At 37.5% G+C, this 18,175-nt stretch overlaps 1 protein-coding gene across 2 annotated transcripts; it reads left to right on the forward strand.

Annotated features, from left to right (window-relative positions):
• The first annotated feature begins 867 nt into the window (after positions 1-867).
• Positions 868-16,558, forward strand: LOC127501845 (NLR family CARD domain-containing protein 3-like). 2 transcript variants are annotated; one of them, XM_051874079.1, is made up of 9 exons: positions 868-1,390; positions 1,583-1,696; positions 1,925-2,038; positions 2,287-2,400; positions 2,504-4,288; positions 6,341-6,514; positions 7,938-8,111; positions 13,721-13,767; positions 15,606-16,558. In XM_051874079.1, the coding sequence occupies exons 1-9, from the start codon at positions 1,341-1,343 to the stop codon at positions 16,121-16,123; spliced, it is 3,090 nt and encodes a 1,029-aa protein (XP_051730039.1). In that variant the 5' UTR covers positions 868-1,340; the 3' UTR covers positions 16,124-16,558. The 2 variants fall into 2 exon arrangements, with proteins under 2 accessions (XP_051730039.1, XP_051730046.1); XM_051874086.1 differs by lacking the exon at positions 1,583-1,696.
• The last annotated feature ends 1,617 nt before the right edge of the window (positions 16,559-18,175 follow it).

Genomic DNA, 18,175 nt, shown 5'->3' on the forward strand with positions numbered 1-18,175 from the left:
TGGTCCAAAGTTATGTTCTCTGATGAAAGTAAATTTTGCATTTCCTTTGGAAATCAGGGTCCCAGAGTCTGGAGGAAGAGAGGAGAGGCACACAATCCACGTTGCTTGAGGTCCAGTGTAAAGTTTCCACAGTCAGTGATGGTTTGGGGTGCCATGTCATCTGCTGGTGTTGGTCCACTGTGTTTTCTGAGGTCCAAGGTCAACGCAGCCGTATACCAGGAAGTTTTAGAGCACTTCATGCTTCCTGCTGCTGACCAACTTTATGGAGATGCAGATTTCATTTTCCAACAGGACTTGGCACCTGCACACAGTGCCAAAGCTACCAGTACCTGGTTTAAGGACCATGGTATCCCTGTTCTTAATTGGCCAGCAAACTCACCTGACCTTAACCCCATAGAAAATCTATGGGGTATTGTGAAGAGGAAGATGCGATATGCCAGACCCAACAATGCAGAAGAGCTGAAGGCCACTATCAGAGCAACCTGGGCTCTTATAACACCTGAGCAGTGCCACAGACTGATCGACTCCATGCCACGCCGCATTGCTGCAGTAATTCAGGCAAAAGGAGCCCCGACTAAGTATTGAGTGCTGTACATGCTCATACTTTTCATGTTCATACTTTTCAGTTGGCCAAGATTTCTAAAAATCCTTTCTTTGTATTGGTCTTAAGTAATATTCTAATTTTCTGAGATACTGAATTTGTGATTTTCCTTAGTTGTCAGTTATAATCATCAAAATTAAAAGAAATAAACATTTGAAATATATCAGTCTCTGTGTAATGAATGAATATAATATACAAGTTTCACTTTTTGAATGGAATTAGTGAAATAAATCAACTTTTTGATGATATTCTAATTATATGACCAGCACCTGTAATTGGGAACTAACCAAGACCTGGGTTGCCAGGTCTGTGAGACAAAACTAACCCAACTGCTAATCAAAATTATCCTGAAAATAGAGCAACCTTTAACTTTCAGGAGGGGGGAAATCAAGACTGCAGCAACACTTTAACAGTATCCCCATTCCATGGTAAAACCACAGACTTGGCAACACTGAAACTGAGCTAGTTTTCATTCCTTTTGGCAGGTTTTGAGTCAGATTTGTGCTGGACATTTTTTTCAACTGGCAACCCATGACATGCCATTCTGGTCATAAAGTCTAAAGTGCATTTGTGTTTACATGTGACTAACCTTATGTATTTGAGTGATAGTGATCTATTTCTTCAGCTCTCAACATCCATTTCAGCGGAGTTATGAAGGCTGTTTGATTATTTAGTTTTTGTGATTGTTTGTCACTTCCATCGGGAGTCAGCAGTGGAGATCAAACTGTTCAGATCCATCATGGATGACACACAAACATCCAGAAATGAAGATTGTTTTCCAGGATGCAGGTACTTTGACTAACACATTAAATATCTTTTAATGTTATAGAGGAAATGACGGTCTACAGAAAAAAAAACATGTATTGTTCTGTATGTTTTTTTTTTTATTATAACATTTATTGATAACTCCTTGAGTGATTTTCATGAAAAAAATGATCTTATCTTAAGATGATTGTAATCATAAAGGATGTTCTGTTTTAGCTCAGTTCATCAGAAGAGATCAGAACCAGAGTCCAGCTGTGTGTCTATGAAGAGTGACGCATCTATGGATAAGCCAATACATTTTAAGAGTGGAGATACACAGACTGGCCTCAGGTATAACATTTCTATAAAAATATGATTATAGTATGGCATTTTATATTATCATGTATTTTCTACAAGAGATTACATTCTTGTTGTTGTTTTTTTTTTTTTTTTGTGGGCATTTTTATCTTTATTTTATAATGTAACACACTTTAAAGTGATTTATTCAATGATAAATAAATAATTGAGTTGATGAAGACAGTAATTTAAAGTATTCATTTTAATCTCCCTCTGTTTTAGTCCAGTTCATCAGAAGAGATCAGAACCAGAGCCCAGCTGTGTGTCTATGAAGAGTGACATGTCTATGAATAAGCCAACACAATTTAAGAGTGGAAATGCACAGACTGGCCTCAGGTAAACATTTCTATAAAAATATGATTATAGTGTGGCATTTTATATTATCTATTTTCTACAAGAGATTACATTCTTCTTGTGTGTTTTTTTTTGTTTTTTTTTTTTGGGGGGGGGGGGGGGGGGGGGGTATTTTTATCTTTACTTTATAATGTAACACACACTTTAAAGTGATTTCTTTAATGATAAATAAATAATTGAGTTGATGAATACAGTAATTTAAATTATTCACACTAATCTCTCTGTTTTAGCTCGGTTCGTCAGAGGAGATCAGAACCAAAGCCCAGCTGTGGGTCTATGAAGAGTGACGCGTCTATAGATCAGCCAATACAATTAAAGAGTGGAAATACACAGCCTGGTCTCAGGTAAATCATTTCTATAACAGATATTTGAATTTGAATATATGATACAGAACTAGGCATTGTGCTTATTAAACCATGTAATAATGTATTTTTTTTTATTTTACAGCCATAAAGCCTCCAGCCTCAACACATTTAGATCAAACCTGAGGAAGAAGTTTCAGTGTCTGAATGAAGGAACAGCAAAGCAGGGAAACCCAACACTCCTGAATGAGATCTACACAGAGCTCTACATCACAGAGAGTGAGAGTGGAGAGATCAATAATGAGCATGAGGTGAGACAGATTGAGACACAATCCAGGAGAGCAGCAACAGAGGACACACCGATCAAATGCAATGACATCTTTAGACCTTTACCTGGACAAGACAAACCCATCAGAACTGTGCTGACAAAGGGAGTCGCTGGCATAGGAAAAACAGTCTCTGTGCAGAAGTTCATCCTGGACTGGGCTGAAGGGAAAGAGAATCAGGACATCCAGCTCATATTTCCACTTCCTTTCAGAGAGCTCAACTTGATGAAAGACAAAAAACACAGTCTTTCAGATCTACTTCATGTCTTTTTCCCTGAAACCAAAGAAATGGAAATATCCAGTGATGAATATAAAGTTTTGTTCATCTTTGATGGTCTGGATGAGTGCCGTCTGTCTCTGAACTTTAAGAGCAAAGTGAAACTGTGTAATATATCTGAATCAGCCTCAGTGGACGAGCTGCTGATGAACCTCATTGCGGGGAATCTGCTTCCCTCTGCTCTCATCTGGATCACTTCCAGACCAGCAGCAGCTGATCTCGTCCCCTCTGAGTGTGTCCATCGAGTGACAGAGGTACGAGGCTTCAATGAGCCACAGAAGGAGGAATACTTCAGGAAGAGAATCAGTGATCAGAGTCTGGCCAATACAATCATCACACACCTGAAGTCATCAAGGAGCCTCCACATCATGTGCCACATCCCAGTGTTCTGCTGGATCTCAGCCACTGTTCTAGAGAAGATGTTGAGTGAAGCAGAGAGAGAAGAGATTCCCAAGACCCTCACTCAAATGTACACACACTTCCTGATCATTCAGACCAACATCAAACATGAGAAGGACTATGAGAAGAAAGTGAAAGATGAAGACATGATTTTCAAACTGGGGAAACTGGCTTTTCGGCAGCTTGTGATAGGCAACCTGATCTTCTATGAGGAAGACCTGAGAGAGTGTGGCATTGATGTGACAGAAGCATCAGTGTACTCAGGATTGTGCACTCAGATCTTCAGAGAGGAGTTTGGCTTGTATCAGGGTAAAGTCTTCTGCTTTGTTCATCTGAGCATCCAGGAACATATAGCAGCTTTATATGCACACATTTACTTTACAAACAAAAAAAGAAATGTGTTTGACAAACAAAGTTTATTTTCTAAAGTTTCAAATTGGAAGCAATATCATTCATTATCTGATCTACATCAGAGAGCTGTAAATAAGGCCTTAACGAGTAAGAATGGACATCTGGACCTTTTCCTGCGTTTTCTTCTGGGTCTCTCATTGGAGTCCAATCAGGCTCTCTTACAAGAACTACTGACACAGACAGGAAGCTGCTCCTACAACAAAGAGGAAACAGTTCAGTACATCAAACAGAAGATCAGGGAGATTCACTCTCCAGAGAGATCCATCAATCTGTTCCACTGTCTGAATGAACTGGGTGATGATTCACTGATGCAGGAGATCCAACATTATCTGAAATCTGGAGAAATAGGAGAAACCAAACTCTCCTCTTCACAGTGGTCAGCTCTGGTTTATGTGTTGCTGACATCAGAGCAGAAGATGGATGTTTTTTATCTAAAACAGTTTATTGGAGGACAAAATACAGCAGATGAAGTTCTTCAGAAGCTGCTGCCTGTGGTTAAAGAATCCAGATCAGCTCAGTAAGAAACACAAAAATCACTCCACTTTCAAAACATGATCATATTTATGTATTTGTGCTGTTTTGTAGTTTGATGAAGCAAATAGAAGAGTGAAAGTGGTATTAAATGTGAAAATCTGTTAAATGCAGTTGTAGTGATAAAAATATTAGTGTGACGCATTAAAAATTAGACAAGGTGACTCGTTTATACAATTATTTTTTAAACATTAAACATTTAGATATAAACACTTCTCATACAAACCTCAACAATGGTGACAACAAAATACTCAGATAAACAGATCAACTCAACATCACAAAAGAAGCTCTTAAAAATTCACAAGAAAAACGACAGCAAAAATAAAAGCAGAAAAATTTAAGACAATTCAGCTTCATAACTTATTATTGATGCAGTGCATGCTGGGAGCCATGAATGAGTTTTGTACTATGTTGTTACCCAGCATGCACTGCAGCATAAAGCTTTTAACTGATTTTTACCATTGATGAGTTTCATGTGCTGTTTGTTGATGTCTGTGAGTCTAAATGATACAGTAGTTAATAACTTCTGCACTTTGCATGTTTTTAACATTGTTTTTTGTTCCTGATTATCACAATACCACGCGATTTCATGCTGTGGTATCACAGGGTTGGTAGTGCACAACAAAATATCAGTCATTAGACTTCAAAAAGTAACAGGATGTTAAAGTAACCTTCAAGTAACCCAATTATAACTGTTTTTCCTGTTATTCTTTAACTAGATTACCAGTGCTCTGAATGGAACTACAGATCATAATGTAGGCCACATTATGATATGTAGTTCCATTCAGAGCACTGGTAATCCAGATTTGGTAATCTGGATCATTGACTGAATCATTTGATCTTTACATAAAATAGTGGGTAAACTGCCCTGGTTTGATGCTTTATGAAGAGTTGAATTATTGAAGCATTTTACACTTATATAATCTAAAGCAGGGGTCGGCAAGTAACTTTGGCATCGGGCCAAAAAAAAATTTTGCCACTAGATGGCAGGCCAGAGCATAGTCAAAGGATAATTTAAGAAATTAGGCTAATTGATGAAAGATGCAAATAGAATTACCTGTGACAGACTGTAACAGTGTCTTTTGTAACTGGTAGTGAGCTGTTACTCTGTGTTAAACCCTGTAGGACAGTCATTAACAAAAAGACACATTTGTGTTGTGGTGTCCGGGTTTTACACTGGATAAATTAATAAAGCAGAGTAGTGACACGTAACCTGGCAAGTATCTTCATTCACCAACTTGCAACACAGACCGCCTTGCTAAAACACACATACTGTATGTGGGAGATGCGGAATGGATAAATAACTCAAAAAATAAAAGAGGACTTGAATAAGCCCATTAATGGCATGTTTGATTCATGCTCTTAACCAACTATGTTTTATTTCCTCTTTCCATATTGTAAATAATAAATGTGTATCATTTTAATTTGCTTGAACACAATGGAGCCCAGCTTATTGTAATAATTATTTGATGTAGCCTACTTTTACTCTCAGAATTATTCCTTGGCATCCTCACATACTAAACTGCATATTTTTTTTTAATTGTTTATGTGCTGGAGGTACGCTATTACATCGTGTGCAAAATGCATATGATGTTAACATTTAAGCTCTGGTAAGAGAAAATGGAACTATCAAAGAGTTTTGTGAATGCAAAGCCGGTGTGTCTTATCTGCAACGAAGTTGCCGCTGTTTTCAAAGAATATAACACTGTGTCTACACCGGATGCAAGCGGCGCGACACGACGCGTCAAAAGATAATAGGACCCATTATAATCAGTGATATTGTCTACACTGGATGCGACGCGACACAACACATTCCCAACAGTAAACAAATTCTCCGTTCTATTTTTGACATAGTACAAGTGCTTTGCAACGGTCGGTTTGTCGCGTTCAGTGTAGACAGCTTTTAGCTGTATCATTGAATATATCTAATGGTTTTGATTGCCTCACTACAGTCAAAGATACAGTCAAAAATCATCTGTGCTTCAGAACTCTACCTGATAAACCCATTATATCACTGTTTGTTTTGTACTCTACACAGGCTACAGTTCTATAATCTCACTGCTCATTCCTGTGAGAGTTTGTCTTCAGCTCTACAATCCTCAAACATGTTCCTGGGAGAGCTGGACCTGAGTAACAATGACCTGCAGGATTCAGGAGTGAAGCTTCTTTCTGATGGACTGAAGAGTCCAAACTGTCAACTGCAGATACTGAGGTAAATGGTTTTCCATTAAATCACAATAAATAACCATTAAATTTTGTTACTAAATATGACATTTGCTCTCAATTAATTGCCAGAACAAGAGACAAAACAAAATTTGTAGGAATGTTTTTTTTCTTTTTTTTTCCCCCATAATGTCTGCATTCTCCAAACTGATAAGTGACTGGAAACATTTGTTTAGGGTGGGGAGTTGAGTGGACAGTATGATGGAAACCATGACATGGCTTGAAACAATTACTAAACATACTGCAAAATGCTGTGTTTCAAATAAATGTATTTGATGCATGGATTGCTTCCGACATACAAACTGGTAGCACCATCTAGTGGCTGTGTGCTGGACACCATTAGCATCTTAGCTAAGGTCCAAAATTACCACCAATTATATGAAATTGTGTCCAAAATTACCACCAATTATATGAAATTGTGTTACTTGTCAGTTGGATGGCAAATTTTTTAAGAATTCTAACAATGCATGGTTGAGAGAATGGGAAATGGCTTGTTATGATTATCAAATTATGATGGTTGCTACGTATTTCTATAAATATACATTCTGAAATGTTGCGTGTTTCAGAGTGAAGTGAGGAACTGTATGCATTTACACACAAGAAGCTCATGATCCTGTTTTCAGTATTTCAGAGCAGCTCAATTCACAGTAAATGCTGCAAACTCCTGCAAGTGAGTTTGGGTCACTCATAACATGGACGTGAAAAAACATCTGCCAAACATTTTTCCCATTTTGAAATGAGAACTGTTTATATATCTTCTAAGCAATTGTGAAGCATTAAGGTGTGTCACGGTTTGTTTTTTATTAGCTCCCTGTGGTTTCTGCTAAAATAAAAGCTTTAGTTATTTTAAATTTAAAGTTATTAAATAAAGTTTTTAAAGGTATTTAAGAGAAATGAAGAATTTATTAGCAACTAGAATTAACTGCATTTGAACTATTTGTAAATAATATTTTATTGTAAAATATGCACACATTCCCTCAAAGGACTTTGTCAATATTTTTTGTGTCATCATATTCAATTAAAAATTGAATGAATCACGTAAACTATATTTTCAATCCAAAACAATGAAACTTAAAAAAAAAAAAAGTAGCCACTGGAAATAACGGGAGGTTAAGTTTTTTTTAAATGGTTAAACATAAATAATGCCTACTGAATGGCTGAAATAGATATAAATGATTGAAAAAACATTTTGTATAATGCACATAAGTATAAATAGTCTGTTGACTTCACTACATTAATAAAAGTAAATGAATACTTGTACTCTAGTACATTTCCACAGACACTTTTGTTAATTTTGTGACTGAATCTACAGAAAATACCTGCAAATGCAAAATGCACAGGTCAATGTGTGATAGTGACTGATCTGATTGTCAAACTATTGTCATGTTTGCTGTTGCTGTGTGTGTTTGTAGGCTGTCTGGCTGTATGGTGACAGAGGAAGGCTGTGGTTTTGTGTCTTCAGCTCTGAGTTCAAACCCCTCACACCTGAGAGAGCTGGATCTGAGCTACAATCACCCAGGAGATTCAGGTGTCAAGCTGCTCTCTGACAAACTCAACCATCCAAACTACAGACTGGACAAACTCAAGTATGTCAAGCTGGAGGAGTTTTGTAACAAGCTTAGCTTTAGTTATACTTCAGAGATATCCAATGCTTGAATCTGATTGGCTGATGAACATTCTAAGATGTGCAATTATTTTCCAGTAAACACACAGCTACAGTTGTTCTAAGCAGGTCGTGACCGCTTTTACAGTTCAATATCACTTTGCAAAAATATTGAACAGTAATATCAAATGTCCTTACAACCTACAACAAAACAACTAAAACCCACAAAGAAACTGACCAAGCAAATAATCTAACACACAACAGGATAAAAATTACAAATTTTTTCAATGATTTTACCACAAAATTGTTTTATTTTCTGTGGAAAGCACACACTTTCTCCTAGGGCTGTGAGGGAATTTCCTTTGCAGGGATTTTGTGTGGCTCAACATCACAATATTTATAATAAAATGCTGATTCATTTATGAATGAAACAAGGGGTCTCATTCACTAAGCATGCATACGCAAACATTTGTGTGTGAAATCTGTGTACGAACGTTTTCACAAACAAATCATGATTCATCAACATTTGCTCTAAAATGAATTCTAAATTTATGAAAAAAAATGTGAAATGCAAAAATCACATACTCTTGGTGGTGGATGGCTTGAGGATCTTGCTGCGTGAACGCATCCTTAGAGAGCGTCATGTTTGCTGAGAGTGACGGAAGACAAGTGTTCGGAAAGCCCTTATATGGACATAGTTTGGGTGTGTTTTATGTAAATTACTTACCTCGGGCAGGCGGTCCTACATTTAGAATACTCTGAATTCATCAACATTAAAACGAGGTTAAGAACAAATTTGTGTGCGTATGCACATGTTGTGAATGAGGCGCAAAAGTTTTCGTGAGAAGTTCAAATGTGAAATAGTGTGTGCAATTATGTGCGCCACTTTACAAGGCTCAACCGACAAGCATTGCGTAACTGGGGTAACACTTAAGCTGAATATATGTATGTATATATATATATATATATATATATATATATACATATATAATATGTATAATTTTATTATAATTTTCCATATTATTCTTATTTGATATGCAATAACTCAGGAAGGAAATAAGATCGGAGACTTTTTTGGGGAAGCTCTCCTACATATGAGCTGCATCTGGATCAAATTTTGTGGCATAAAGTATTGAAAGTTACAGCATTTCGAACCAAGTTTGCATTTTTGTTATGCCCCCTAATGGGCATTTTTAAAATTGCTCCTCGACGAGGAATATCTTGTGATCAGTGCAATGGATTATGTTGATTTTGGGCTCATTTTAATCATGAGAATCTGCTGAAAATAATGTTGTGCCAGTTTCTACAATCTGTGCATGTTGTGAGCAAAATGCAATGAAGTTATGAGCAAAAATGCCACGTGAAATCTACATATTTGTTTTTAGTTAAATTATGAAAACACTTTTTTTTTTATTTATCAACAAATAACTCGGCACTACTTAGGAATTAATCAAATTGGCTACATTGTAAAGTTCAGACTCTAAGCTTTCAAATGACACCAATTTTGTGATGATCAAGGCAGTAGTTTTGAAAAATATGATTATTCATTTTTTTGCAGCTAGATGGCGCCCACCGGCGGCACACTCTGGTTTAGAGGTACTTCCAAGCGGCAACCTCCCCCAGTTTCTCTTGAAGCCAATACGGAAGTGACTTAAACTGTGAGCCATCGACTGGCTGTTAGGGACAGGCTCCAAAAGAGAGCAGAATCTCATTGACCCCCATGTTAAAATGGCCAACTTTACAGCAGAAAAAACATGTTTACAGCTTGGTTCAAATTGTGGTTTTGGTCTATACAGCTAATTTGGTCCCACTTTATATTAAGTGGCCTTAACTACTATGTATTTACATTTAAATTAATCATTTGATACAATGCACTTATTGTGTACATACATGTTTTTACATTGTACTTATATTTTAAAAACACCTGCATGTAATTACATCTGTAATTAATTTCTGTAATTACATCTGTAATTAATTTCTGTAATTACATCTGTAATTAATTTCTGTAATTACATTTATAATTACACTGTTGACCCATCCCTTACACCTTACCCCTACCCTTAAACCTACCCATACCACCAAAGCTTTCCCTAACCTTATCCGTATCCCACCTCAATAGCAGCAAAAGTGGTTTGCAATTCAGTATGAACCCAATAAGTACATTGTACTTATTTTTTGATGTAAGTACATAGTAGTTAAGGCCACTTAATATAAAGTGGGACCGCTAATTTTGCCCTTCATGACAACTCTGAGGGGGGTGAATTTTTTTATAACTCATCCGTTTAAATTATATTAAGTCTTAAAGTTCTGCATAATTAAGGGTGTGGTCACTTGAGCGACAGGTGGATTGCGCTGTCTGTGAGCCGTCATGTTACCTCAGCTAATTCCAGCCACTGAATTTGGCATCTCTGCCATGTTTATGCTTTTTTTTCGGGATTATTTTATACAATTATAAAATAATATGGTTTGCTGCGTTAATGGTCGAGACTCGAGATAGATGTGTGTCTGTGTAGATGTGCACACATGCGGAAGATAAACAGAACACATGTTGTTGGATCGTGGCATTGGCTAAAAGTTTTGTTTGTGACATTTACTACAATGACAATGGTGGGAGGATATAAAACTCCGACAGCACTGCTTGGATATTATAACTAAAACTGCTGCACTATTTTGAAAAATTATACTTTGGACGTGGGCTCATTTGTTTGTGAGATATGATCATATACAGTTTTACAACATAAACGCTGCTCAGGTTGCATAATTTCTTGAAGAATGATGATGGAGAGCAGATCATTCAGAAGAAATGTGATGCAAACAATTGATAATATATCAATATTTCATGGATTTAACGCTTTTGTGGACAAAAAGTGCAAAATATTTTAGATAGTATCTAAGATAGATAGATAGCTCCTTTGCCTGCTAACACGATCATGTCGAGCTAGGCAGGCCTGGTGTCAGGCACCTCAGTTCCAACCACGTCCCGCCTCTTTGCCAATTTTCAGTTATCCGGGAGTGATGTGCGGTGACGAGCTAAGATGGCAGCGTCCTCATTTTCGCTTCAAAAATGCTCTTCAGAAATCAACGGGTGACGTCACGGACACTACGTCCATATTTTTTTACAGTCTATGGGTACTTCTCAGCACTCGTTAGGAGTTTATCAAAATGTTTAAATGCATTAAAAAGCTTCAAAATGATACCTATTTTCTGGGAACATTGGATACACATTGTATCCTGGAAAGATGAGAGACATGTTTTTAGCCAAGTATGTTACATCATTCTGTGAGTATTATCTTGTGATCAACGCAATAGATTGTTGATTTTGGGCTCATTTTAATCATGAGAATATGCTGTAAATAATGATTTTCTACAATCTGTGCATGTTTCATGAAGTTATGAGTAAAAACGCCATGTGAAATCCACATATTTGTATTCAGTTAGCAGCTGTGCTCTGTTTTTGTTGTAAACGCATATTACTCAGACTCATTGGAGGGTGAAAACAACGCAATAGGAGCATGTTGGAGGCTTGATCTGAACATGTAAAGTCTCTGATTTTGTATGCAAAAAGAATTATTGTGCTACCTATTTGGTTTCAGTTTATATTGGCTCTTAAACAGACACGCAAACGGAAGCACCGACGTTCCTGTAAGTCTTAAAGGGTTAAGTCACAGGTGTCCCCAGAATGTGTCTATGAAGTTTCAGCTCAAAATACCCCACACATCATTTATTATGCATGTTGTACCCATTTTGATTGCAAGCAAAAACATGCTGTTTTCATGCATGTTTCTTTAAATGTAAATGAGCTGCTGCTCCCGCCCCCCTATCCAGAATAATGCCTGTCTTGGATACTCTGCCAAATACTAACAACATCTGCTTGGTTTTGATTATCATCTATATTGCAATTACTGTACAAAATTCCCTCCTCACGCATGTGCAAGTCAAACTTGACTTATCTGGTGCATGCGCAGAAAGTTTCGTTTCGGCATTGTCCAGTAGCAGAGTTAAACTGGCTTTGTTTATTCCTTAAAAGTCTGCTTATCCCTGTGTAGTATTGCTGTGCATTAATAACTCTGCAAGTAACAATATTTAGTATCATTGTAGATGTGTTTCATAGCATAATTCAGTTGATTTTACCTCAGTAGTATTATGATTTTACCTCAGAAGTATACAATAGCCATAATGCTCACATATTAGATGAATCATGTTTATGTGTTTATTTGATTAGTCGAATATGTGAGCATCAAGGAATAAACAGTTCTTCTTCATTATGAAAGATTATTTTTTGCATTATTTGAAAGTTTATTAAAGCTATATCAGTTTAAACTTCTAATTTATGGTTTTCTGAGCACACACATCTAAAGCACACACATAGAAAGCTGTCTGTCAGACGGCACGTCTCATGAGTATTAAACTAACTTCTCTTTCACGTCTTATTATGCTTAAACTGTCAAATACACACAAGGTTATGCAAAATTCACATAAACACAGTTGGTTATTATGTCTGTGAACAGCAGGGAAAGAAATCGCATGTGTATATTAGATCTGTGTATTAAAGTGACAGCACCTCTTGTAAAAATTAATAAAAAAGTGAACATCTTTTGCGGCTGCTTGCCATCCTCTGTGGTTGGCTTGTCAGTATTGCTGTATTACAATATTGCGGTTATCATGACAGCCCTAATTTCTCCAGCTTTCACCCAAACAAAAGCACACATACAGTACGAGACACACTCTCACACACACACAGAAACATACACACGCACAGAAAGTTGTTGTCAGTGCTGCCCTGCGACTTTATCAGTAAAATAGTTTCCCAACTTATTTAGTATGACTGAAAAAGTGACTGATTTCACTGATTTCTAGCTCTCCTCAAGGGGTGAAACACAGTATCCAATCAGCTTCATCTAATGGAGGTTTATTTGTTCTTAACACATTGCTCATTTTGATCCAGGCTGTACACAACACTTTGTGCATATATACATATGCAGGAATATATGGGTTTGTGTGTTTTGGTCTACAATAGAAAGAGAATAAAGATAGAAATTAACTCACATGTCTCAAGTATTATCTAAACATTATTTACATGAACATAATCTTTGATCAATTTAATGCATCCTTGCTGTATTTTTTATTTTTTTTTTTCAATACAAAAATCGTACTAATTCAAAACTATTGAACGGTTGAATATAATGAAATGTTTTATAAAGCAGAACAATGACCAATTCTAACCGCATCAGAACATTAAATACACCATAAATCAATCGTCTGGGATATATCAGTAGATCTCTGCATGATCTCTGAACTTCTGGATCTTCCCCTCTTTCCATCATCACAGTCTCCAGCATTACAGAGTCATGATTTAATAGAAGTTTCCACTTCGGATGCTGTGGCCTGGATGTTTTTTGTTCCAGCATCTAAAGTGAGAAGAAAACAACAATTAACATGTAAATGTAAAAAACAAAAAAGGGTTATCCAAAGTGCAAAGTATACACTTGTGTTTTCCTACTGTTACGACATTTCCACCTAATTCCACATTATATTTTCACTACCATTTTGATGAATTTTAACAGAAAATGTGACACTGTGTGTGTTTTCTAGTGTGGATCATGGAGGAAAGATCAGGATTAGAGCAGGAGTACGCAAATGTAAGTCTACACACACACACACACACACACACACCCTCAAACGCTGCAGCTGTTCGTGTTGTATAAATGTACATGTTGAGAAGACACTGCTCTGCTCTGCAAAAGCAAATTCTCTTTTTAATGATTTTCATGATTGCTTCTCAAATCTCTGGGATTTACAAAACACCATTAAAGATTGGACAATAGCCACTTTATTTGGACCAACTTGCTTCTCAGAATCATTATTATTTTGATCATTATAATTATTGATGCATATATTTTCTACTGGGTGGTGATGACCCCAGGATCCCTGTGGGATTTGAGTTGAAAATGTTGTTTATGGCGACAAAGAACATGAGTGTGAAGTTTGTACCATTTTGTTTTGCTCGGAAAAAGCTGGTCTATTAAAATGAAGTAGGTGTAACGTCTGGAGAAAGCAGGCTGAGACGCAGATCTAAATGCAGGGTTTTTTTTAATAAAGAAACTAATATACAAACAATAAGCAACATGGAGACTAAGGAACAAAGGCATGATGGAAACAGAGACCATCATATTCAACACTGTTAATGTTGAGGTTATTTCAGCAAACGGTTTATAAATTCAGCATAACAGTATGCAATAAATGCACGTCCTTGAATAAGCGATGTTTTACTTGTTTCTGTTTCAGGTGCGGCCAACATTAAATTAGAAAACATCACATTTCGACTGAATCTTGTAAATCAACTGGTTCACAATAAATAACATTAAATGATTCATTTGTGAATTCAACCGATTTATTCTAGAAGATTTAACTTGGAGTAGCTAACAACTCAGTGATTCAGTGATACGGACATAGCAAGTTAACATAAAACAGCTGAATTTGTCTCAGATTCTCAGATTAAGTGTGCTCTAGATCTTATTTGTTCGGCACACCTCTCTTTTACAGTTTTCTAACTGGATTGATGTCATTTGCTCATTAATTCATGCACTGCTCTGACCTAGACCATCTATGAACACATTTTCTATCATGAATCCCTATGAAAGACGATTGAACCAATCAGAGTAAGTGTGGCCCCATCCCAATCTGCAGCCAGGTGTACTTGTGGGAAACTGCAGAGGGCAAATAAAAAGGATAATTTAAAAAATAGCTTTAAAGCCTGGATCCCATGAATTAAGGACAGAGCTTTTTTCTCTTTAAATATGTTTTTGAACTTTTTAATAGTTTTAAGGAATTTTAATGGAAGTAAAATATTAATTCACTGAGAAACTCATGAAAGTGATATCAGTGTCTTGCATGAATTAGGTGTTAACTCTTTAAAATGATATTGTTTTTAAAGGGGTAGTTCATCACTTTGATGACAAAACACTGATAAATGAAATACAGTGATAGGCTTTGCCTTTTCTATCAAGCGCATCATTGGTTTCTTGGTAACAGACCTGAGAGTTGATTACCGAACTGATGGAGCTTCAAGATTTCCGAATTACAGATGAGATGAAATTCTGTAAGATAGGATAAGAATCCTAAATCAAGTTCAGATTTGCTTCTGTAATACGAATTTGTGAAAAATCCTAAATTAATTTGTCAGATCTTAACTTAAGATAGAAAGTTTCTGTAATAGATTCAGACGAGAGCAAAGCATGCTGGGAACTAAAAATCCACTGCCCAGTTTCAGTTCATTCAACACAAATGGATGAAGTAAACTTCAGTTTTACATATTTAAGTGGATTTTACACAATTAAATTAGGACAAAATGTTCATAATTGTGTGGTTTTAACTAATTAAGTACATTTAACAAGCAGAACAAATCATTTTTACAGTGTAGAATAAAAGATCGGACAGATTGATAATTCCTGATTGTGATGTGTTTTATCTCCATCAGATTTCCATCAGTTCACTCTGGATCGGAACACAGTGAATAAACGCCTCCGTCTGTCTGAGAGGAACAGAGTGATTACTGGCACTGACTCGGAGCAGTGGTATCCTGATCATCCAGACAGATTTGATGTGTGTCAGGTGTTGTGTAGAGAGAGTGTGTGTGATCAACGCTGTTACTGGGAGATTGAGTGGAGTGGATATGATGTGTGTACATCAGTGTCATATAAGAGCATCAGCAGGAAGGGAAGTGTTAAGTGTTTCTTTGGAAGTAATGATCAGTCCTGGAGTTTGAGGTGCTCTTCCTCCAGATACTCATTCAAACACAATAAGATAGAGACTAAACTCCCTGTAGAGTCCATCAGCAGTAGAATAGGAGTGTATGTGGATCACAGTGCAGGAACTCTGTCCTTCTACAGCGTCTCTGGAGACACAATGAGCCTCATCCACACAGTCCAGACCACATTCACTCAACCGCTCTATCCTGGGTTTAGTGTTGTTTATGGATCAGTGAAACTGTGTTGATGAATCAGAACAGACTGATGAGAGATTCTACCCATAATGCTTTGAGCTCATGATAAATCAGTGACAGTGAGATGTTATAGAGTCTCTCCATTACATTAATACTGTCAGTGAAATATCATGTCAGAATAAATTTGTCATAAATCCTCATATAGACAGTCAGATCAGTGTGAGTGTGTGTGTGTGTGCGTGTGCGTGTGCGTGTGTGTCATGATGAGTGACGGTGTGTATCTGTTCTTTTCTCAGCCTCTACTTCTGCTGATGGAAATCAGTTTTTATTGTAGTGTCACATCAATCTGTATTATTACTGTCAAAATTACCTTTCAGTTGAAGTATCTTTCACAAACATGATTCATGAAGAACATGTCTTCGTCATAATTCATGTGATGTTTCTCTAGTGTTTGTGCTCAAATAATAAAACACGACAAATGAACTTGAGATCGGATTTTAATTGATGAATATTTGAAATGTCTGAATGCTGTATGAATCATCAGCTGCGTGTGAAATATAATCCATTTCTGACATTTAATAACAATACCTTAATTACTAAAAATACATGATCTGATTATTTATTGATATTAATTTTGATCAATGTAGTTCACTAATGTAACATTATAGTGTTTTCCATTTGTCTATAGGCTTTTATGAGATAATATTCACTTCATGTTCATTCTGTAACAAAAGAGTATGGATATTTAATGTCAAATATATATTTTATGTTAAAATTCAAAATAAACATTAACGTGCAACATCTACTTCTCATATAAAAGACATTGGTAACACTTTACAGTAAGGTTTCATGTCTTTAGTTTTATTTTTAAGAAGTAAAAAGTTTACTTTTATGAATTATACAGATGTTTCCGGGTTAAAAATAAAAATAACATAACTCAGAAGCCTGTTGCATGAAGCAAGTTTCAGTTTCTATTAAGTTAAGTTTGAGCAAACAGTTTTTTCGGGCTCAAGAAGTTGGACTGGTTTTAAGCGGTCTTCATCGCCATGGTAACTTACGCTACACGGCTAACATGCTCCGGAACAGGTTTCATTCTGGGTTAGAGATCGCAAAACCAAACTGGACCAATCAGCTGTGAGTAAAGTGACTTGTATCTGATGCAATAAAGCCACTCCCCCTGTATCTCGTGCTCCTTTTTTTTTTTCCCCCGCATACAAAGCACTCGCATCGCTTCAGGTTAAACCACTGGAGTCACACGATTGTGTGAACATCTGAGCGCGCTGCAGCGGGAGCAGTTACAATGTTTTTTGAGAGACTTTGTGGACATTTTTGCAGCCCGAGAGGAGGACTGTACCAGAACAGCTCTGGTACAGCATCACATTGACACTGGCCCTGCTGCCCCCATTCGCTTGCGCCCCCATAGACTGCCTCTTGCCAAGCGCCAGGCTGCCGAACGGGCAGCTAACGGCATTATTGAGCCCTCAGACAGTCCCTGGGCTGCACCCATGGTCATGCCAGAGACTTTGACCAGGCTGTTCACAACTTCTGACAACCATCTGTAGCGCCGGGTTGCGGTTGAACCCGGCCAAGTGCAACCGGCTCACCCGCCAGACACAGTTTTTGGGCCACGTGGTTAGCGAGAGCGGGGTGGCTACTGACCCAACAAAGGTGGCCGCGGTGAGGGACTGGCCCCCACCGACCAACATCACTGAGCTGCGGAGCTTCTTGGGCCTGGCCTCCTATTACAGGAGATTCGTCAGAGATTTTGCAACCATCGCCAGCCCCTTACATCAGTTGACAAACAAGGGCTGGCAGTTTGAGTGGTCTGAGGACTGCGCAGCGGCCTTCCAGCAGCTAAAAGCCGCTCTCATCGATACTCCTGTCCTGGCCAACCCTGACCCCAACCAACCATTCCTTGTGGACACTGATGCCAATAACGTGGGGGTTGGGGCTGTACTCTCCCAGATGGGGGAGAATGGAGAGCGAGTTGTGGCCTACTATAGCTGCAGCCTCAGTTGCCCAGAAAGAAACTACTGCGTCATCCGGCAGGAATTGCTAGCGGTGGTCCTGGCGGTCCGTCACTTCAGGCCCTATCTCCTGGGCAC

This window comes from Ctenopharyngodon idella, chromosome 2 (genome assembly GCF_019924925.1).
Source record: "Ctenopharyngodon idella isolate HZGC_01 chromosome 2, HZGC01, whole genome shotgun sequence".
Classification (NCBI taxonomy): Eukaryota; Metazoa; Chordata; class Actinopteri; order Cypriniformes; family Xenocyprididae; genus Ctenopharyngodon; species Ctenopharyngodon idella.